This window comes from Rhipicephalus sanguineus, chromosome 1 (assembly GCF_013339695.2).
Source record: "Rhipicephalus sanguineus isolate Rsan-2018 chromosome 1, BIME_Rsan_1.4, whole genome shotgun sequence".
Taxonomy (NCBI): domain Eukaryota; kingdom Metazoa; phylum Arthropoda; class Arachnida; order Ixodida; family Ixodidae; genus Rhipicephalus; species Rhipicephalus sanguineus.
The window spans coordinates 16,417,946-16,440,511 of record NC_051176.1 but is presented as its reverse complement, the minus strand read 5'-3'; the positions used below and the strand labels follow the sequence as shown (position 1 = coordinate 16,440,511).

General features: G+C 46.0%; 1 protein-coding gene across 1 annotated transcript; it reads left to right on the top strand.

The window, feature by feature from the left end:
• Positions 1 to 2,976: 2,976 nt before the first annotated feature.
• On the top strand, positions 2,977 to 4,227 carry LOC119379644 (protein GVQW3-like). Its single transcript, XM_037648947.2, has one exon. The coding sequence runs from the start codon at positions 3,181 to 3,183 to the stop codon at positions 4,225 to 4,227; it is 1,047 nt and encodes a 348-aa protein (XP_037504875.1). The 5' UTR covers positions 2,977 to 3,180.
• Positions 4,228 to 22,566: the final 18,339 nt, after the last annotated feature.

Sequence of the window (22,566 nt, the reverse complement as noted above, 5' to 3'; positions counted from 1 at the left end):
TGAATTCAGGCCACGTGATTCATTAGTATCTTGTAATAATTTCTGTTGGCATAATTAAGTTTCTCCATGACAATTCCAAGCTATTCCAAGAAGTGGCTTGGTCTGTTCTCTAATGTAGAGGGTTGCTGCTAATTCGTTTGCCTGGCGGGTAGAAGAATTGAAGAAACCTTTGCTATGCACTGGCGCATTTATTAGACGTTTGGGTGCTCGTACGGTGACTGGAGACTGCGTGGGCGCCTTTTTTTTGTAATTAAAGAAGACAAAGCATCAGGTAACGTATGTGGCAGTTACGATTTCCCTGCTGGTGGGCTTCGCTGCACAACGCATCACCGATGCACAGTACACGCTTTGTGGCATAACACAACTGCAATGCCATAAAGCTGACTATAGTGAATCTGTCATCTTGTAGCACGTATATATAATGTAAATATATAGTGCATTGAATCCAAGGGGCAGTGCAAGCATGGCGTAAACAAGCAGGGTACGAGTCAAAATATGGGCGGCGTGCGCAGCACAGATTTCTTTGCGCTCCACAATGAAGGAATTGCTTTGTAAGTTTTACCGCTACACAGAGGTGTAATGCGACGAAAACTAAATGCCACGCTGTGAAGCTTGCTACCTGTGGCTGCAATTAGTTGCCGGAAAGAGTATCGCCAGGTTGTTTCAGACTGATCTGACGAGAAAATAAGCAATCTGCATCGCTGCACCTAGTACACACATACTGTGCCCTAAGTAGGGAGGCCGGCTTCGGCATGACGCTCGTTCGCGTGGTGGCTCGATCGCCACAAGCATTTGTTTAAAACAAGCAATAATATTGATTATTCGGTGACTATATCGCGGAATATTGGAGCTAAACGTTTTTCTAAGGCACCTTTTGGGAAAAGCTGGCTTTTCTGGAACCACGAGACAAGTTCCGATCATGTCTCAAACTTCGTCGTCCAAAAAGGACCAGCTTCGTAAACTAATGCGCTTGATACGCTAGCAAGGTTAACACAAAAATGAAACCTAATGCACTGTGCGGCTATGCCTGCGCAGTGATCCCATTGAGCTGAAGCAAAACTGATTCCCCCGCCTTGCGAACTGCGTGCCCCTTAGTCAAAAAGTGGCCCTTCTCAAACAAAGCAGCAAGTATGCACCTTATTCGTGCGTCCATTAAATCAAGCCACCTGCATTTCCATGGTTAAATCGCATGATCAACGTCTCGCACGCACGTAGAGCCACGGGACTAGGTAGGTACAGCACCAAAAAGTGGTCTGGCAACGCGGGCATGTTTTGGTGGCTTTTTAGTCGCTCCCGTTAAAAAACACTATAACCGCTACTCCATTACCAGAAGCTGATAACTTAGAAACCGTTTCAATAAAGTTTTCTTGCTGGGATAAATCATTCTTACTTTTTGCCGTTTATCGAGCACCTGACTCTCCGCCCGAATTCTTTCGCGATCTTTTTACACACATGGCGTCTTTCGCAAACGATAAGGTTCTTCTTATGGGTGATTTTAATCTGCCAGATGTCGATTGGGAAAAAGGGATTTTTTGCACCGCGAATAACTCACATTTACGATATTTGCATGACATCATCCTGTCTCATAATCTGGATCAGATAGTTAAACAGCCAACGCGCACCTGTGGTATGTCAGCATCCATACTAAACCTTGTGTTTATTAGTCGTTCACTGGAAAACTTTTCTGTATCGGTTGATCCCGGAATTTCTGATTACAAATTAGTATACTGTTCTTTTTCTTTGAAGGTACCTAACATCAGCAAATGCAAAACGATCACTGTTAAAGATTTCTCTCGTGCCAGAGATGAAAGTGTCTTGGATTATCTGGAACTATGCCTTGAAGATTTTCATAGCAACAATACTACTGTACTTTGGAATAAGTTGAAACAAATTATTGCTTACTGTCTTGGCAACTTTATTCCCAACAAAACTAAAAAAGCATAGAAGACTACTCTTTGGATGACGGGAGAAATCTTACATCTTAAAAGAAAAGTAAAGCGCCTAAGGCGACGGCGTGCCTCATGTGTGATTATTCACCAAATTCAAGATAAATTAAGCCTTGAAGTACGGCTAGCTGAGCGCTGGTATTTCCAGCACACGTTACCAAACTTCATTCGCACGGCACCCCAAAAATTTTGGTACTTTCTAAGCACGAAAACAAACTCAATTGACCAAGTTGTCCACGAGGGCCTCGTCGTCGTCGACAAGCAGTGCATCGCAGAGCGCTTTAATCATTATTTTCAAAGTGTATTTTCTAGTTCTGATACCATTGTAAACCCTCATCGCTTGCCATGTGACTCGAACACTGATATTGTTTCATAACCAGGTGTGGTATCAGTTACTGAACCTTAAAATTAAATCATCCCCAGGACCAGACAATATACCGAATGCCTTTCTGCGCAGATATGCTGAAGCATTAGCCCCCTTTCTGGTAGTCATTTTTCGTTCCTCGTTGTCGTCAGCTCTTCTTCCTGCAGACTGGCTAACTGCGCGTGTCGTTCCCATTCCGAAAAAGGGCGACGCAGCACAAGTAACCAATTATCGACCCATTTCATTAACATCCACATGCTGTAAATTAGTTGAACATATTATTGCTAATGAAATAACAAAGTTTCTAAATGATAACAATATACTTTCACCTCACCAGCATGGTTTTCGCAAGGGGTTATCGACTGTAACACAATTAACGACAATTATTCACTACTTTGCTAGTATACTTGACAAGTCAAGCCAAATAGACGTGATATTTCTGGACTTTAGAAAAGCGTTTGACATTGTTCCTAACAGTAAACTCATTGAAAAACTGCAGTTAATTAACCTTCCCGTATACATAGTTAACTGGGTAGCAGCTTATCTGTGTAATCGCAAACAGTTTGTGTCAATGGGTAATTACTTTTCTAATGAACTTTCAGTAACGTCTGGAGTATCCCAGGGTAGTGTTTTGGGACCTTTACTATTTCTAATATACGAGGTCTGTTAGAAAAGTATCCGACCTTATTTTTTTTTTTTTTTTTGCGAGCACCTGATGGATTTTAAACAAGCGCGCTTGCTTCAGCCGACCTTGAACCTTCGTGCGCATGCGTGAATTTTTTCCCGCCTGCCAATAGCGTCAGTCGCTGGGACGCAGCGTTTGAGTGAGGTCGTGCGCAGTGCTCTCGTCGGTTTTTCATTGCAAGGAAAATGACGGAGCGACTGGAGCAGCGCTACTGCATCAAATTTTGCCAGAAACTGGGCGACAGCCAAGTGGAAACCATTGGGAATATCAAGACGGCTTTCGGTGACGACGCTATGAGCCGCACACAGATTAAGGAGTGGTACAACCGGTTTAAAGACGGCCGCACATCGGTGGAGAGCGAGCCACGCTCCGGTCGGCCATCAACATGCCGAAATGACCAGGTCATTGCCGAAGTGAACGCTGTGGTGATGCGGGACCGTCGTGTGACTATCCGGGAAATTGCGGAAGAGGTGGGCATCAGCACTTTCTCTGCACATTCCATTATGACCGAAGATTTGGTCATGAAGAGAGTTGCGGCGAAATTCGTGCCGAAACTGCTCACGGTGGAGCAAAAGCAACTTCGTGTTGAAGTCTCACAGGACATGCTGGATTTCACAAGCAGTGACCCTAACTTCATGAACACCATTATCACTGGTGACGAGTCTTGGGTGTACGGGTACGACCCGGAAACCAAATCCCAGTCGTCACAGTGGAAGCATTCCACGTCACCAAGACCAAAGAAGGCCCGCCAAGTGCGCAGCAACGTCAAAGTGATGCTGAGTACTTTCTTTGACTTCCGCGGTGTGGTAGACCGCGAGTACGCACCACAGGGTCAAACAATCACCAAAGAGTACTACAGGGATGTCCTCCGTCACCTACGTGATGCTGTGCGGCGCAAGAGACCTGAGTTGTGGTCAACAGGAAACTGGCGCATCCATGCTCCTGCACATTCCTCACACTTGGTTCAGACTTTTCTGGCGAAAAGTCAGACTCCTCTAGTTCAACAGGCTCCTTACTCTCCTGATATGGCCCCCTGCGACTTCTGGTTGTTTCCCAAACTCAAGAGGACATTGAGAGGAGAGCGATTTCAGACAAGGGAGGACATTATGGCTGCAACGACAGCTGAGCTAAACTCCATTCCGAAAGAGGCCTTCTCAGAATGCTTCCAACAATGGCAGCACCGCTGGGAGAAGTGTGTGGAGTCCCAAGGGGACTACTTTGAGGGGGATTAGGTTTCCAACGCTCGAATTATGCCAGTTTCTTTTCTTCCACCAAAGGTCGGATACTTTTCTAACAGACGTCGTATATAAATGACATCGTTAACGAAATTTGTCCCCCTATTCAAATTAGGCTATTCGCAGACGATTGCATATTGTTTAACGAAGTTTGTTCTCTTAATGATCAATTAGTGCTTAATTCCAACCTCCAAAACATCTTGTCGTGGTGCGGGCGATGGGGTATGGAATTGAGCAAGGAAAAACAGTCTACATGTCTATAACAAAAAAAAAATTAAGAGGATGTCGTTTGCTTATAACCTAGGATCTACACCGCTCACCAAAGTAAAACCAATATAAATATCTTGGAATCACGATAACCAGTGACCTAAGTTGGAATAACCACATTTCCAACGTACGTAACTCCTCGTTCAAAAAACTTTGCAACCTCAGGCACAAACTAAAGCACAGAATAACAGAGAGCTGAGCTAGTTGGTAAGTATTCATTCTAAAAAGACAGGGCGTGCAAACACGGACACAAGAAAGAAGTCAGGACACCACAAACGCCGACTAACAACTGAAGAGACGCACAACGGCTGAAAAGAAAGAAGGCACGAAAACTTATCTGCGCAAGCCCATGCAACAGGCGAACCTATCAATCCGGCACGCGTGGTGGTCTACGTGGAAGATAACTGTTAAGGCATTTGATTTCCTCTTTATGCAAGTTAATCGACGGTTGGCTCACGCATGCACTACCACTATTCTCGATATGCCATGCTTCAATCATCAGGCGCGTTTCTTCATTTCTATGCCGGTACAACACTGCGCATTCATCAAATTTTGGCGTGCACTTACAATCTCGACAATGTAAAGACAGATTAGAAGGTGAGCCTCCTGTAAGTGATCTCTTATGTTCCAACAATCTCTGGTTGATGCATCGGCCCGTCTGTCCTACGTAGAAGCGGCCGCAGCTGAAAGGAATCTTATACACCACACTCGTACGGCAATCAGTGAATTTGCTGGTGTGTTTTACGAAACAAATAACGGTCCGCTTCTTGTCTTTTACTCCCTCATTCTTCCTCTGCACAGCGGCACAAATCTTACCTAGCTTATTGCAGCCGTGAAAACAACCTTAGGTTGAAAACAAGCCTTAGGTAATTGGGTTATTAAGGCTTTTCGTTATGTGGACGACTACTTGATTTTTTGTAGTGGTGAGGACTTTGAAACGGTGGTAACTTCCGTGAGCAAAAAATTTGAATTAAATGGAGGAGGACTAAGCTTTACTAAAGAGGTGCCTCAGAATAATGCAATACAATTTCTAGACATTTTCTTAACGTTCCAGAAGAACCACGTGTGTTGGCAGTATTCTCCTAGATCTTCGAAACCGCTGTTAAATTTTTCGTCAAAGCACTCGAAAGTTGTAAAAAACGGCATCGCCATGTTTTGCCTTAAGTCAGCCCTCACCAAGTCGTGTGAGCACAAAATGAGTGATAGCTTTAACGCACAGGTTACACGTCTTTTAGATGTAGGGTATCCTCGTGATGCAGTGGCCACGGTCGCTGAACGTTTAAAGAAGTCTATTGTGTTAAGTCCAAGCATGGTTGCAGAAAGCGATAGGAAGAAACGTGTCGTAGGTATACCGTACATTCATCGCGTATCTCACAGGCTAAAGAAAGTAGGAACTAGATACGGCGTTAATGTTGTTTTCACGGCTGCCAATAAGCTAGGTAAGATTTGTGCCGCTGTGCAGAGGAAGAATGAGGGAGTAAAAGACAAGAAGCGGACCGATATTTGTTTCGTAAAACACACCAACAAATTCACTGACTGCCGTACGAGTGTGGTGTATAAGATTCCTTTCAGCTGCGGCCGCTTCTACGTAGGACAGACGGGCCAATGCATCAACCAGAGATTGTTGGAACATAAGAGATCACTTACAGGAGGCTCACCTTCTAATCTGTCTTTACATTGTCGAGATTGTAAGTGCACGCCAAAACTTCATGAATGCGCAGTGTTGTACCGGCATAGAAATGAAGAAACGCGCCTGATGATTGAAGCATGGCATATCGAGAATAGTGGTAGTGCATGCGTGAGCCAACCGTCGATTATCTTGCACAAAGAGGAAATCAAATGCCTTAACAGTTATCTTCCACGTAGACCACCACGCGTGCCGGATTGATAGGTTCGCCTGTTGCATGGGCATGCGCAGATAAGTTTTCGTGCCTTCTTTCTTTTCAGCCGTTGTGCGTCTCTTCAGTTGTTAGTCGGCGTTTGTGGTGTCCTGACTTCTTTCTTGTGCCCGTGTTTGCGCGCCCTGTCTTTTTAGAATGAACTAAAGCACGCTCCTCATGATACTAGAATGCTAGCCTACACTTCACTCATCCGACCGAAACTAGAATATGCATGCATCGTATGGCATCCCTACACAAAAACTAACATTAATGCTCTAGAGATGATTCAACGCAGAGCAGTTAGGTTCATTTTTTCTAAATATAGAATAACTGACTCTCCCACTAGCCTAATGAAAGAACACATCCAGACACTTCAGCTTCGAAGGAAAATACACAGGTTAAAATTTCTTTTCCAACTTAAAAACAACTCTTTCTCTCTCAACCCACAAGCTTATGTGACACCGCTTGCAGCACGATGAACACGGCATCGTCACGAATTCTCGTTAACACCATATAAGACCAGAACTAACCTTTTCAAATTTTCTTTCTTTCCGCGCATTATAACCGATTGGAATAACCTGCATTTATCACAACTAATAAGCGCAGATTCCATTGAACGCATATCTACTTGATGTTTCGCTACTGGCGTGTTGACCAATCCTTCATTTCTTATTTTTAGTGTTCCTTTTTTTTAAGTATTTCAACTGTCTTGCGGGGGTATAAGCAAATGTTTATGTGCATGCAATGTGTTCTTACTAAAACACGTTGGCGGGCTAGTTGGTTTGCATCCATGAAGAGTGGTAAGCGCGACTAGACAGGGACGAAGAAAGAAAACAGACAAGGACACAGCGCTACTTTCAACTGATTTTATTTTCGCTCGAACCGATAAATATATACCGAGCGAGCGGAAACAACAGAAACAACAAAAGGACAATGAGTGGTTATATCGCTGAACCGAACACGGGCACAGGGCAATATCACGACACAGCAAAAGCATTAACGCGACAAAGCAAGATATTGCAACTCTTTTTGTGAAAGCGAGAGGGAAGGCTGACTAACGCACATTTCTTCTAATCTATTAATCTCATAGGCCTCAACAATTTCTCTAGTCATTTTTCTATGCGCCTTATACAGGATACAGGTGTTTTCAAACAAGGGCATGCAGCCACAATCTCGGCAATGAATGCACAAATGACCTGAGATTGCTTTTGTGACTTTATAGTGATGCTCTTTCAGTCTCTGGTTGATACATCTGCCAGTCTGACCAACGTACGTCCTTTTACACGAAAGCGGAATGCCGTAGACAACGTTGCGATTACAGGTTACAAAAAGTGTTCGGTGATTAATAGGACATGCGTTTACCTTGTTACTCTCTGAATTTACCTGGTGACATAATCTCTGTAGACGGTCCGGAGCGGAAAAGACCACGTCCACCCCCGACTTTTCCGCAATTCTTCTGAGATTGTGCGAAATGCAATGCACGTATGGCACAACGGCAACTTTCTTAGCTCTGACACCACGGCTGATGCCCTTTGATGAGCTTTTAAGCTTGTTGCTCAAGCCCTCTGCGACAGAGCTGAGCATACCTAATGGGTACCCAGACTCTTCTAAACGTTTGGCCTGATTCAGGAAACTGGCCTCCACCTTGTGATCACATGACTTCATAAGGGAATTATTGAAACAAGATTGCACTATTGCACGTTTTACAAGTTTTGAATGTGCGGATGAAAAAGGCAGGACAGGCTTGTTGCCTCTCGGCTCATAACTCCAGCAAACCTTCTGTGGCAAAAAGTGCAGTCCTAAGTCTTAAAATCTGATGAAATTGGCCTCGGGCAGTTCATGCGTCAACACCAAAAGGGACAAAACTTCAGTGAATGAGGTTATGATTTTTGAGACCGCCAAGTCAAAACTACATGATTCATTGGTCCCCTTTGGTGTTGACGCATGAACTGCCCGAGGCCAATTTCATCATAACGTCACAAAAGCAATCTCATGTCATTTGGGCATTCATTGCCGAGATTGTGGCTGCATGCCCTTGTTTGAAAACACCTGTATCCTGTATAAGGCGCATAGAAAAATGACTAGAGAAATTGTTGAGGCCTATGAGATTAATAGATTAGAAGAAATGTGCGTTAGTCAGCCTTCCCTCTCGCTTTCACAAAAAGAGTTGCAATATCTTGCTTTGTCGCGTTAATGCTTTTGCTGTGTCGTGATATTGCCCTGTGCCCGTGTTCGGTTCAGCGATATAACCACTCATTGTCCTTTTGTTGTTTCTGTTGTTTCCGCTCGCTCGGTATATATTTATCGGTTCGAGCGAAAATAAAATCAGTTGAAAGTAGCGCTGTGTCCTTGTCTGTTTTCTTTCTTCGTCCCTGTCTAGTCGCGCTTACCACTCTTCATGGGTGTTCTTACTACTGTTATTTCCTTCTGACGTCATTTTTATTGATAAAGTTTTTGTAATTCTTCAGTGTACATCTTACTTAGTTGCGACTTTCTTCTTTCGTTTTTTTTTTCTTTTCTGCTTGCTACATATATATATATATATATATATATATATAATATATATATATAATATATAATATATATATATATATATATATATATACCGGGTGTCCCAGCTATTAGCCAAGGGTTTAAAAATACAATAGAGGCAGGCGAGTGAAATCACTTGCAAATTACTGACAGTCACCTTGCGCACTACAGACAATTTTTTGTTTGGTAATTAACTAAATTGTTAATTAGGTATATTTAATTAAATTGCTAAATATTGACTGTAGGCAAGAAATGCGGCTTGCAATGTTGAGAGCGTCTTCAGAAGCCCCAATTCCATTATTTGCGATAAAGAAAGTTTCACGTATACCATTTTTTCCAAGCTGCAAAGAAAGCCCGCGAAATACAAATAGAACCACGTGACTAGCGCATTCGCCCGCCGCGAGAATGCTGCCCTCAGCCATGGTTCGAGCGAACGAAATCAGCTGCGGCCGCGACTCGGCGGCTCCACGGTGGTTTCTTTGCCCGCGCTCGCTACAACTTGCACCATCACGCGCGCCAACTGGCTGACGCGGGCCAAAGAAACCACCGTCGACTTATCAGACTACCGCTGCAACGGAGCCGGCGAGTCGCGGCCGCAGCTGATTTTGTTTGCTCGAACCACGGCTGAGGGCAGCATTCTCGCGGCGCGCGAACGCGCTAGTCACGTGGTTCTTTTTGTATTTCGCGGGCTTTCTTTGCAGCTTGGAAAAAATGGTATACGTGAAACTTTCTTTATCGCAAATAATGGAATTGGGGCTTCTGAAGACGCTCTCAACATTGCAAGCCGCATTTCTTGCCTACAGTCAATATTTAGCAATTTAATTAAATATACCTAATTAACAAATTAGTTAATTACCAAACAAAAAAATGTCTGTAGTGCGCAAGGTGACTGTCAGTAATTTGCAAGTGATTGCACTCGCCTGCCTCTAATATTGTATTTTTTAACCCTTGGCTAAAGATAGCTGGGACACCCGGTATATATATTCATGTATCTGCCCTCCTGCTTGGACCCAAATAGGGTCTAATATAACAACGTTGTCACGTCTATATATGATGGTAGAGAAATGTGTTTAACTTGGTAAAACAACATCTCTTGTGTATATATAATGTTTATAGTTCATCCAAATGTATATATACTTCATCAAAATGTATATAGTGCATCCAACCGTAAATTAATAAACATTGTGTATGTAATGCATATATAACAACGTTGTCACGTCTATATATGATGGTAGAGGAATGTGTTTGAACTTGGTAAAACAACATCTCTTGTGTAAATATAATGTTTATAGTTCATCCAAATGTATATATACTTCATCAAAATGTATATAGTGCATCCAACCGTAAATGAATAAACATTGTGTATGTAATGCATACATAGCACGTTGTCACGTCTATATATGATGGTAGAGGAATGTTTGAACTTGGTAAAACATCTCTTGTGTGTATATAATGTTTATAGTTCATCCAAATGTATATATACTTCATCAAAATGTATATAGTGCATGCAACCGTAAATTAATAAACGTGTATGTAATGCATATATAACAACGTTGTCACGTCTATATATGATGGTAGAGGAATGTGTTTGAACTTGGTAAAACAACATCTCTTGTGTAAATATAATGTTTATAGTTCATCCAAATGTATATATACTTCATCAAAATGTATATAGTGCATCCAACCGTAAATGAATAAACATTGTGTATGTAATGCATATATAACAACGTTGTCACGTCTATATATGATGGTAGAGGAATGTGTACGGAGCATTCGCGGGTTACCCGATCATCTCCGAGCAAGCTCCTTTAACATCATGCACTTCGTGGATATGGCGGTGAATTTTTTTAGTGTTGTAGACGTCTAGAGAACTTTATGAAGTCTTTCACTGCTCTCATTTCAGTTCATGTGTAATTTACAAGCGCCGACCACGCAGCCGATACAGCAAGGGTGTCAAACACGCGGCCCGCGGACCTTTTGGTAGCGGCCCGACCCGCAGACGCCTTTCCTCGTATTTTTTCTATTTTATTGATAAGTATGTTCATCAGCTACACATACGTGAATGGACTCAAGAATTTTTTTCATGATGGTACCCCATTCGGTAACCATGTGTCGAAACATAACTGTGTAGCAGAAACTCTATATTTCAAAATCGGCGTTCACATTTCTGACATTCTGGAGATCAACGACGATGTGTTTCTGACGGTAAATCCCCTTCAGAAATGAGCTATATATGAGATATGGGAAAGGCCTTCTTTCAAAAGGCAACGTTAGCTGACATTATGTTAACCCCGCCATCCCCCTAGACTAAATTTGCTACTGCGAACCGCTAGCTGAGGTGAGCTTGAGAGATCCGCGACAGAGTGCGGGCTTTCGCGGCCCTCTGTTGGGAGGTTGGCGCGCTTGTGTCCTGCGAAAAGTGTTTATAGGAATCTCTACCGAAGGCCAGCAGGTTGGAAAACCCTGCATGTGTCGCTCGCAGGTCAATGACATATTTGCGACTGTAATAGTACTTTAAAGCTACATGGTTAGGTAGCGCACTTTGGACGGGGACAAAAGGAACACGAAGGACACGACACTCGCTCGCGAGTGTCCTTCCTGTTCCTTTTGTCCCCGTCTAAAGTGCGCTACCTAACCATATAGGTATAATGATCAGTCACTAACTAGCCCAGCTCTCAGCCTTATAATACTGTTACGGTGCGACATGGGCTCTCCGAAGATAAAGAAGACGAGAAAACGTGAAGCGCTTGCGCGTGGTGCTCATCAGCCATATTGTATTGGCTGCCGATTCACTGGCATAAATATCTATAAATCCACATCTCGCCTCCGTCACATTTGGTGGAGCTGCTGGGTACGACACGCCTCGCAACGGAACTCCGCAGCGGCCGTCGTTTAAGGAGCTTTTCTGCAACTATAGCGGAAGATACGGCGTCTGCATCTGCACCCGGTGTCTCGCAGGATGAAGATGACGCGGCGGCTGCATCTGCACCTGCGACAACAACGGTCGTGCTGGAACAACCGCGGGATCCTGGCACGTTTAGCGGTTCCGGCGATCCCGATGAGGTGGACGTTGAGGATTGGCTGGCAGAGTACGAACATGTGAGTACTCGCAGCCGCTGGGGCCCGACTCTAAGGCTGGCCAACCTGATGTTTTACCTCAAGGGAACTGCCAAAGTGTGGTATGAGAACCATGAGACTGAACTCGGGAGTTGGGCAACGTGCAAACAGAAAATGTTGGACTTGTTTGGGAAGCCCGTAGGACGAAAGATGGCCGCGAACAAAATGCTCGCATCTCGGGCGCTGACATCCACAGAATCGTACGTCTCGTACATAGAAGATGTGATCTCATTGTGTCGCAAAGCCAATGCCGAGATGCCGGAGGCCGACAAAGTTGGGCATATTCTTAAGGGGATTGCTGGCGACGCCTTCAATCTTCTAATATGCAAGAATTACTCCACAGTGGACGCCATTATAAAGGAGTGCCGGCGCTTTGAGCAAGCTAAGAGCCGGCGCATTGACAGCGTGTTTGCCCGACTTCCCAACACGGCTGCAACGTCGTCTTGCGAAGATCGCACGAGAACGCAACCGCAAGCTCCAGTTTCCCCAGACCACGTCACTCGAATCGTACGCCGCGAACTTGAAGCCATGGCCCCTGCTCCAGCTTACACCGGTGCCGGTGATACAACACCGATCACTGCGCCCATGGTCCAGGCCATCGTCCGTCAGGAACTCGCCAGCATAGGCATTCACTCTGTGTGCACTGTGACCAGCCCACAGCAAACTTCATGGCGTCCACCCTAGTCCTATCCCGAGCAGCGGTTTCCGGCCCGCTCTCGCGACCCTGCTGCTTGGAGGACTGCCGACAATCGACCAATTTGTTTTCACTGCCATCGTATTGGCCATGTAGCCGTTACTGCGATACTCGCTGGTCCTCGCCACCTCGGACGTCGTCTGCCCCATACCGCCGACAGGACAGCACCCGCTTCACACCTCCGACCCAGTTTTCTTCCCCCTACGTCTACCCACGGTTCGGCAGCCGCTCACCATCGCCGCATGGTCATCAGTCACGCTCGCCTCCACACCGTCGCCAGTCGTCTCCCTCGCCGCAGAATCGCCGGCCGTCATCCCCGTTTAATCCTGCTCCTGCCTATCCGGAAAACTAAACAGTGCAGCGCCCGGAGGTGACGCTGCATTGTCGACTTCCTCCACAAATCCTCTCTTGACGCTTTTGACGAGACGAAGTTTACTAGACGTTGACGTTGATGGTGTGCCTATTTCAGCCCTTATCGACACTGGAGCTCACATTTCCGTAATGAGCGCAAACCTTCGCCGCCGCCTGCATAAAGTACTCACGCCTGCCGCTTCCAGCACGCTCCGCGTCGCCGATGGAGGCACTCCTGCCGTTCAAGGGATGTGCATCGCCCGTATTTGTATAGCCGGTCATCCTACATCAGTTCAATTTGCCGTCATTGAGCAGTGCCCCCACGACCTCATCCTCGGCTTGGATTTTCTGTCAAGTCATTCTGCACTCATTGATTGTGCGACAGGTTCTGTTCAACTCGAGTTGCCGCAGCTTGCCGATTTGCCAGCCGACCTCCCTCCGCGCTTACGCTCTCGCCATCACGCCCGCTTGCCACCACAAGCTGTTACGTACGTCGCCTTGTCATCTTCACGCGATGTGCCCGATGGTGACTACCTCGTGTCTCCTATTCTTGACGTACTGATGGCCCGAGACGTCGCTCTTGCTCACACTATTGTTTCTGTGGTTGATAATACAGTGGTCATCCCTCTTCTCAACGTCAGCCTGATGACTCAAGTTATTCCACAAGGCTTGTCTTTGGCCACCATCTCGCCGCTTGACAATTGCCAAACTGCCGCTCTGGACGCCCATGTTGTGTCATCTTCTCATGATGCTAATTCCACGCTGCCTGTTGACGACATTGACAAGATGATCGCTCCCGATCTAACCCCAGCGCAAGCTACAGATCTCCTTCATCTGCTTGCGTCCTATCGTGACATTTTTGACTTCGACGACCGCCCTCTGGGCCAAACATCTGTCGTTACTCACCGGATCAACACTGGTGACGCCATTCCTATACGCCGGCGTCCATATCGCGTATCTCAACAGGAACGTCAAGTAATTCAGCGCGAAGTCGACAAAATGATTACTAAAGACGTCATAGAGCCGTCGTCCAGCCCGTGGGCCTCCCCAATCGTGCTCGTCAAAAAGAAGGATGGGAGCTGGCGCTTTTGTGTTGATTATCGCAATTTAAACAAGGTCACTCATAAAGACGTCTACCCTTTGCCTCGGATCGATGACGCCCTCGACTGCCTCCATGGCGCCCAATACTTTTCATCTATCGACCTTCGGTCCGGCTATTGGCAAATTTCCGTTTTTTTTATTTATTTATTTACTCTCGTACCCACAGCGCCATTTAGGCATTACAGTGGGGGGGGGGGGGGGGGTTATACATAGCAGTTTGAACACCCAATGCTGGTCCACAATAAACAGTCTGTTACAACAAGGTTGATGAAAAACACGCATTACATTACAACAACATCGGTAGGCAAGAACAAAAAAAAAACACACACACAATCATGAGCAATAAGAAGCAACACTAGCATATATCAATGTCAATGCAAATCACCAATGTAAAAAAAGAAAACTTTCTTAGATGCAGAAAAAAATAACATTGTACAAATGAAAACAAAGAAAAACTATGTAATAAGAAATAAGCTTTGTATAAAAACCAACTAAAGCCGAAGACCGAACGAGATGTCAAAGCGCGGCCACAAAAGCTTCGTTATCTAATATGCTTACTGTTGTAGCAGGCAGTCGATTCCATTCTGAAACTGTTCTGGGAAAAAAAGTGCTTTTAAAAAGATTAGTTCTGCAACTATATTCTCTAACTTTGAGTTCATGGTCTGTTCGTCTGGATATATAATGCGGCTGAAAAATGTACTGATTGCGGTCTATTCCAATGTGGCCATAAAATATATTGTGAAAAAGCTTCAAGCGTAAAGTTTGCCTTCTTTTTTCTAAAGGTTCCCATTTTAATGTTTCTTTTGTAGCAGTAATGCTAAAGTTTCTTTCATAGCTACCGATAACGTACCTTGCCGCTATGTTCTGAACTCTCTCAAGTTTGTCGCGATTGGCACTCGTGGGAGGGTCCCATACAGTGCATCCATACTCTAAAATTGGTCTCACGTAGCTCTTGTAGAGAAGATCGCGGGCCTGCTGAGGAAACAGCTTCGTGTTACGCCGTAGGAATCCCAACACCCTGCATGCCTTTCCTGTAATGAAATCGACGTGCCTGTGCCAACACATGGATGGTGTGAGGAATATCCCCAAGTACTTATATTCGGAAACAGTCTGCAACGGAGAACCAGATAGAGTATAAGCTGCCGGGGACATACGTTTCTTTGTGAAACGCATGTGGACAGTTTTTTGTACGTTTATTTGCATTTGCGATTTACCGCACCAGTTTTCTATTTTAGTTAAATCATTTTGTAAGATAACGGTATCAGCAAAGCTTGTAATTTCCCTATATAATATTAGATCATCAGCAAACAATCTGACGGAAGGAGCGATGGTATCGGGAAGGTCATTTATGAATATTAAAAAGAGCAATGGGCCCAACACTGAGCCCTGAGGGACGCCAGATGTTACGCGAGCTACACCAGATTCTGCGCCATTTACCACCACGTACTGAGAACGTAAGGACAAGTATTCCTGAATCCATCTAATTATCTGTTCATTGATATTAAACCAGCGTAGCTTACATACAAGCAACTTGTGATCTACAAGGTCAAACGCTTTCCTGAAGTCTACAAATACTGAGTCAACACAGGAGCAATCATCCAGTGCACCACAAACTTCGTGAACGAATTCTGTTAATTGAGTTGTACAGGAAAGCCCTTGTCTGAAACCGTGCTGTTTTGGATTAAGAAGGTTTTGGTTGGTTATGTGTGTCATTACGTTACTGCACAAGACGTGCTCTAATATTTTACAGACTATACTTGTTAGAGATATCGGTCTATAGTTGTTGACCAGTTCACGAGGGCCTGATTTATACACAGGCACAACGCGTGCTACCTTCCAGTCGTGCGGCAAACTTCCCGTGCTCATTGATTTAGAATATAACACCTTAAGGAATGGTGGGATAAACGGCGCACACAATTTGAGAAAGCCGCCTGTCAATTCATCCGGCCCTCCGGCTTTGCTGGGGTCTAAGCGTTCGAGAAGAGACTGAATTCCGTTTTCATCGATAACTATGTCATCCATGTTTGCCACGTTTCTGTCAGAAGGCGAAGGCAGAACCCTGCTCGACGAACAGGATGAGAATATGGAGGCAAAGAACGTATTGAAGCAGCTGGCCTTGTCTAAACTATTTTCTATTTCTTTTCCGTTATGCTGAAGTGAGGGTATACACACTCTGTCTTTTTTATTACATTTGACAAGATTCCAGAATAACTTTTTCGTCGTTTTGAATCGCGAAGGCAAATCGCCGAAAAATTCTTTTTTCGTCTGGCGGATTTTTGTCTGCAGAACTTTTGTGACGGTTTCAAGTTGCTCGCAAGTCTCAGAGGTAGGGTTTCTTTTAAAATTTTTATATATCCTGTTCCGTTTACCAGTAAGTCGCCGAAGCTCACCATTGAACCAAGGCTTAGATTTAGTACGACGTGGGGTCTGCACCCATGAGGGCACGTACTTTTCTTGTAGGTCAAGCATTTTTGCTCTAAAAAGTAGCCATAGCTCTTGAATACTGCTTGCTCCGGAAACTTGTTCGAATTCTGGAAAGAATTCCTCTAATGCAAGGCATATCTGATTTATGTTTCCCTGGCTGTAATTATACATTTTTCTTGACGCCGATGTTTGCGTCTTTTCGTACGTCAGCTTCATTTCACACAACACGGCCTTATGGTCGCTAATACCAGGTACCACCAAAACCGTCTTTACCCAATCTGGCTGATTAGTTAGAAATAAATCTAAGATACTATCTTGTCTCGTGCCCTGTGTTACCATCTGAGTTAGGGAAAAAGTGTTCAGCATGTTTAACGTTTCCTTCGCAACTGCAGATGTTGCTCTCGCATTAGAAGATTGCTCATTCCAAGAAAGCTCTGGGATATTAAAGTCTCCGCCTATCACAAGGTAATCAGCATTCACGGTCTCTAGCGTCTTTGAAAAATCAGTCATAGCAGTGGGAGAACTTGTAGGAGGCCTATAAAATGAACACACTGATAATGTTTTTCCGTTTGGTAATCTGATCTTACACCATACATCCTCGCAAGTACCGCCACCAATATCAAGTGTTGAACAAGAAAGTGAACTGTCAACAAGTATAAACACCCCACCACCCCGACGATTTCTATCATTTCTAGCGCAGGTGCAACAGCTTGGAAAAACCTCGATGTCTGTTACGTCATCATCCAGCCATGATTCTGTCCCAAGCACAACGCTTGGCTTTATCATGCATACTAGGTTATGGAAATCTTCCACTTTGTTTTTGATGCTGCGGCAATTGACAACGAGAAAAGTTACATCTGCTATAGATCTGCGCATGCGTCATGTTGTTTGCACAACCTGTCCGCTACTTTCATCGTATACATATATTCGCCCATTTAAGAATAGCTTATCGTACTTCAGATTTATGCGAGCACCGTCAGAAGCATTCCTTTTGCCGAATTCCCAAAGAAACTTTCTTTTCCTGCGCACTGCCACTCAGAAATCTTCTGACATACTAATATTGGAGCCTTTTAACTTTTTAGCGTTGGCTAAAATCGCCTGTTTATCTTTATACGTTGAAAACATTGCAATAAGCGGCCGAGGTTTATTATTCTGATACCGCCCAAGCCTGTGCGCCCGCTCAATCTTCACTGACGATAGTCCCATACCGGATACGATTTCTTGCACTTTTTTCTCAGAGGCAGTGGGCAGTTCGCGACTTTCACTGTCAGCGACACCATAAAATATCAAGTTAGATCGCCTACTGCGGTTTTCCAAGTCATCCACTTTAGCAGATAAATCCTTCACCATACTATGCGTATCTTCAGTTTCCTTTCTACATGCTGTCACAGCTTCTTTCAAGTTTGCGAGCTGTGCGACTGTGCTTTCTATTGAATCTATTCTTGACTTCAGCTCCTGTATAGCTGTTTTACTTTGATTCTGCGACGTCTCTATAGCCTGTAATTTGGTCTTTATTTCTTTTTGACCATCCAAAATTTGACTCAGAGTCTCTGCAGTAGACGGACCAGGGTTTAACTCAACGTCACCACACACAAATAAAAGCAAAAAATAAAACGCATATCTGCGCAGCAGAACAAAGCGACGTCTGGTATAACAAGACACAGCACGGCACTTCGAATAAGCGCTTAAACTACTTAAACTACGGGGCGTAACCGGCACCATGAATACAAAAAAGCTGGAACCCTCATTCGAACAATCACCAACCTGCGTTAGCAGAAGAAAATGCGTGAGTGGCACGGTCATGTTGGTGCCGGCCTCACGCCCCGATGCTGTACTGATCCAGTTCGCCTTTTGTACACTGTAGATACGGCCTTCATCCACCCAGGGTTCGTTGATCAGTATTCGACACTGTCCCCCATGGACCGCGAAAAAGCCGCCTTCGTTACGCCCGGTGGTCTCTACCAGTTCAAGGTCATGCCGTTTGGACTTTGCAATGCCCCGGCAACTTTCAAACGCATGATGGACTCTCTGCTCCGAGGATATAAGTGGTCCATCTGTTTATGTTACTTAGACGATGTTATCGTCTATTCGCCTACGTTTGACAGTCACCTCACACGTCTGTCTTCCGTTCTGGATGTTTTTCGACGAGCCGCTCTCCAGCTGAATTCGGCAAAGTGCCGTTTCGGACGGCGCGAAATCACCATACTCGGTCACCTTGTGAGTGCTGCTGGTGTCCAACCGGACCCCGACAAAGTGCGAGCAGTGCAAGAATTCCCTATGCCATGCTCAACCAAGGACGTCCGCAGTTTCGTAGGATTATGTTCCTATTTTCGTCGCTTTGTCCGCAACTTCGCTGACATCGCTCGCCCACTTACTGATCTTTTAAAAAAGGACGTTCCCTTCACATGGGGCGCCGAGCAAGCGAACTCTTTTTCTGCCCTTATCCATCTGCTGACTACACCGCCAATACTGGCCCATTTGGACCCTGCGTCGCATACAGAGCTTCGGACCGATGCCAGTGGCCATGGAATCGGGGCAGTCCTCGGCCAACGACAGCACGGCAAGGATAGAGTAATTGCTTACGCCAGCCGTCTTCTTTCGCCCGCCGAACGGAAGTTCTCCATCACTGAGCGTGAATGCCTGGCTTTAGTGTGGGCCGTGACCAAATTCAGGCCCTACCTGTATGGCCGAACTTTTTCCGTGGTCACGGACCATCACGCTCTCTGCTGGCTCTCATCACTGAAGGACCCGTCGGGACGTCTCGGTCGCTGGGCACTCCGTCTCCAGGAATATTCGTTTGTGGTTCATTACAAGTCGGGGCGACTGCACACAGACGCAGACTGTTTGTCCCGTCATCCGGTTGAAGCGCCCGAGCTAACTGACCTTGACTCGGACCCCTGCGTGCTCTCCATCCGCGCTTTGGTTGACATCGCCACCGAACAGCGACGGGACCCATCGTTACTGGCCATCATCGACCGTCTAACGTCCCCATCACCAGACCCTTCTGTTCGCCTGTTCGAACTGCACGACAACATTTTGTACCGTCGTAGCTTCAACGCCGATGGCCCGGAACTACTTCTTGTGCTACCTCGCCATCTACGCGACAGTGTTCTGCAACAACTCCACGATGTACCGACAGCCGGCCACCTTGGTGTCTCTCGTACATACGATCGCGTGCGACGTCGCTTTTTCTGGCCCGGCATGTACCGCACTGTGGTTCGCTACGTCGCTTCTTGTGACCACTGCCAACGCCGAAAGCGCCCCTCTGTGCTGCCTTCTGGCCACCTACACCCCATTGACATACCTACGGAGCCATTCTTCCGTGCTGGACTTGACCTACTAGGCCCTTTTCCCACGTCTACCTCGGGCAATAAATGGGTTGCTGTCGCCACCGATTACGCCACACGCTTTGTCATCACTCGAGCACTACCTAGAAGTTGCGCCACCGACGTCGCTGACTTTCCGTTGTACGACGTCATTCTACATCATGGCGCCCCTCGGCAGCTACTTACTGATCGAGGGCGGTACTTCCTGTCACGTGTCGTGGATGACATCCTCCGTGCCTGCTCCACACAGCACAAGCTCACGACAGCTTATCATCCACAGACGAACGGATTGACCGAGCGTCTCAACCGCACGCTTACTCAGATGCTCTCCATGTACGTTTCGTCAGATCACCGCGACTGGGACAACGCACTCCCATTTGTCACATTTGCTTATAACTCTTCACGACATGACACAGCTGGTTATTCCCCGTTCTATTTGCTATTTGGCCGACATCCAGCGTTACCATTCGACACTCTGCTTCCTTCGTCCAGACCCTTGTCTACTGCATACGCCAGCGACGTCCTTGTTCGAGCCCATGCAGCTCGTCAGCTCGCCCGTGACCGACTGTCTTTGTCGCAAGAACACCAAAAAGATCGTTATGATAGCCGACATCGAAGCGTTCACTTCACACCGGGATCTCTGGTACTCCTCTGGTCACCATGCCGCCAGGTCGGCTTATCAGAGAAGCTTCTCTGCCGTTACAATGGCCCCTATAAAGTACTCCGCCAACTCAGCGACGTGAACTATGAGATCGCACCCCTGGACACAGCCTCTTCGACCTCCTCACTCCAGACGGATGTTGTGCACGTTTCCCGACTGAAACCGTATTGCTCTGCTAGCTCTTCGTCGCCATAACAAGCGCCGCGACGGCGCTTCCGCCGCGGGAGAGTGATGTTACGGTGCGACATGGGCTCTCCGAAGATAAAGAAGACGAGAAAACGTGAAGCGCTTGCGCGTGGTGCTCATCAGCCATATTGTATTGGCTGCCGATTCACTGGCATAAATATCTATTAAATCCACATCTCGCCTCCGTCACAATACTTTAAAGATAGGAAGTCAACACAGATTTTTCTGCAATGCGGTAAAAGATTGCTGTGAAGTACAAGACTGGTGGCTTGATACGAGTTTATTCAAAACAGTACATTAAAATATTACGTAACAGGCTTAACTCTATTGGCTTTGTTTTCAGTAGCACGCTGGTTCCGCCCTCTGAGCAGAAAATCAGAAAATGAACACGTGTAATGCAGCAAAACATGGCAAGCGATCTTGTGAGGGCAGCTCAACACTCCCTGCAGCCGATCCGTGGCACATATGGGCTGCTAGACGCAAAAACTTCTTTACTTCTGGGTGCAGGCGCGCAGTGCTCAATGCACTAGTTAGCCTGTTTTCAAGGGTCTGAATTAGGCTATATACTAGACGGACTGAGCGGTAAAGGACTGAGCATGTACCACGTACTGTTTACAAGCTTCTGCTGGCAAATGGTGCGGTATACTTTCTCGTGTGACAAGGCAGGCATTCTTGCAAGTGTCGCAATGGGTTAAAAAGCTGCGCGTCCTGGCTGCATATCCCGCGATGCAGTAAACCAGGCAGGCATCACTGTGTTGGTCTACATATAGTCCACATGGTCAATAGCAGCCTCTGCTGTTTCGGCAGTTAGTGTAGTCTGACGGTGCTTCTTCGTTTTCAGGGAGCAGATGGTCTTGGGAAAGCAGGGTCTCCAAAAGTCAGGGGACACATTTCGTCCCTTGAGGCTCTTTGCCAAGCTACAGCTTGGCAAAGAAGCGTCCAAACCTCAGATTTATATATGCTTATACATGTACGAAGGTCGTACCTTGCAAGGTACGTACGTTACGTTCGTACCCTTTCGAAGACCTCGGAACTGTCTTGCAGTGCCTTGTCGGCCCTCGATATGGTACGTGCCCACTTTTAAAATTCATCTTTCAGGCAGCTTCACGGAAGAGAGACTCAATTTTTTCTCCGCAGTACTTGTAGCCACCGTCGCAACCTGGCACAAAAAACCACCTTTGCCTTTTTTTTTTTTTTTCCTCGAAGGCATTCTTCAAAGCGTTTCAGGGAACTACGACATCCGTTCAGACCACCTGCTTTAATGAATTAGGAAACGCAAGAAAAGCAGGCCGTACTACACTGACCACGAGAGCTAACTTGCGCTGCTCAGTGACCTACGAGACACAAGCAACAGTAGCTCACGAACTGCAGATACCCACGCACGGCGCCCCCGATTGATGCGCCGAATTTCCCCCAGCGGCAAGAACGCGCAGCGGTGCCTCGCTAGGCAATGACGACGGCACCGCGGTCGTCTTTTTCTAGCCACCCTAACACTCTGCAAGTGCGGTGAAACATGTGAACGTCTGCTACAACAGGCAGTGATTCCACTCCTGCGCCAACTGCGCCAAAGTGCGCCAAATTGTATTTACTGCGCCATCCTGATAATATCGACGAAAATTGCGCCAAACTGCGCTTTGGGGGCGATCGGAGATCTGTTCGTTCCGCTTGTTCGTTCTCCTGGGGAAGAACAAGCGCGGCTGATTGGCTGAAGCGGGAGATGCCACTCAAAGCCGGGGGGTGTCGCCAATTCTTTTTTTTTTTTTGCTTGATCTTTTTTTTTTTGTGACGTCATATCGC

What these genes read in the sequence shown, in the direction of transcription:
- LOC119379644 (XM_037648947.2), top strand. Translation starts at nt 3,181, where the DNA reads ATGACGGAGCGACTGGAGCAGCGCTACTGCATCAAATTTTGCCAGAAA.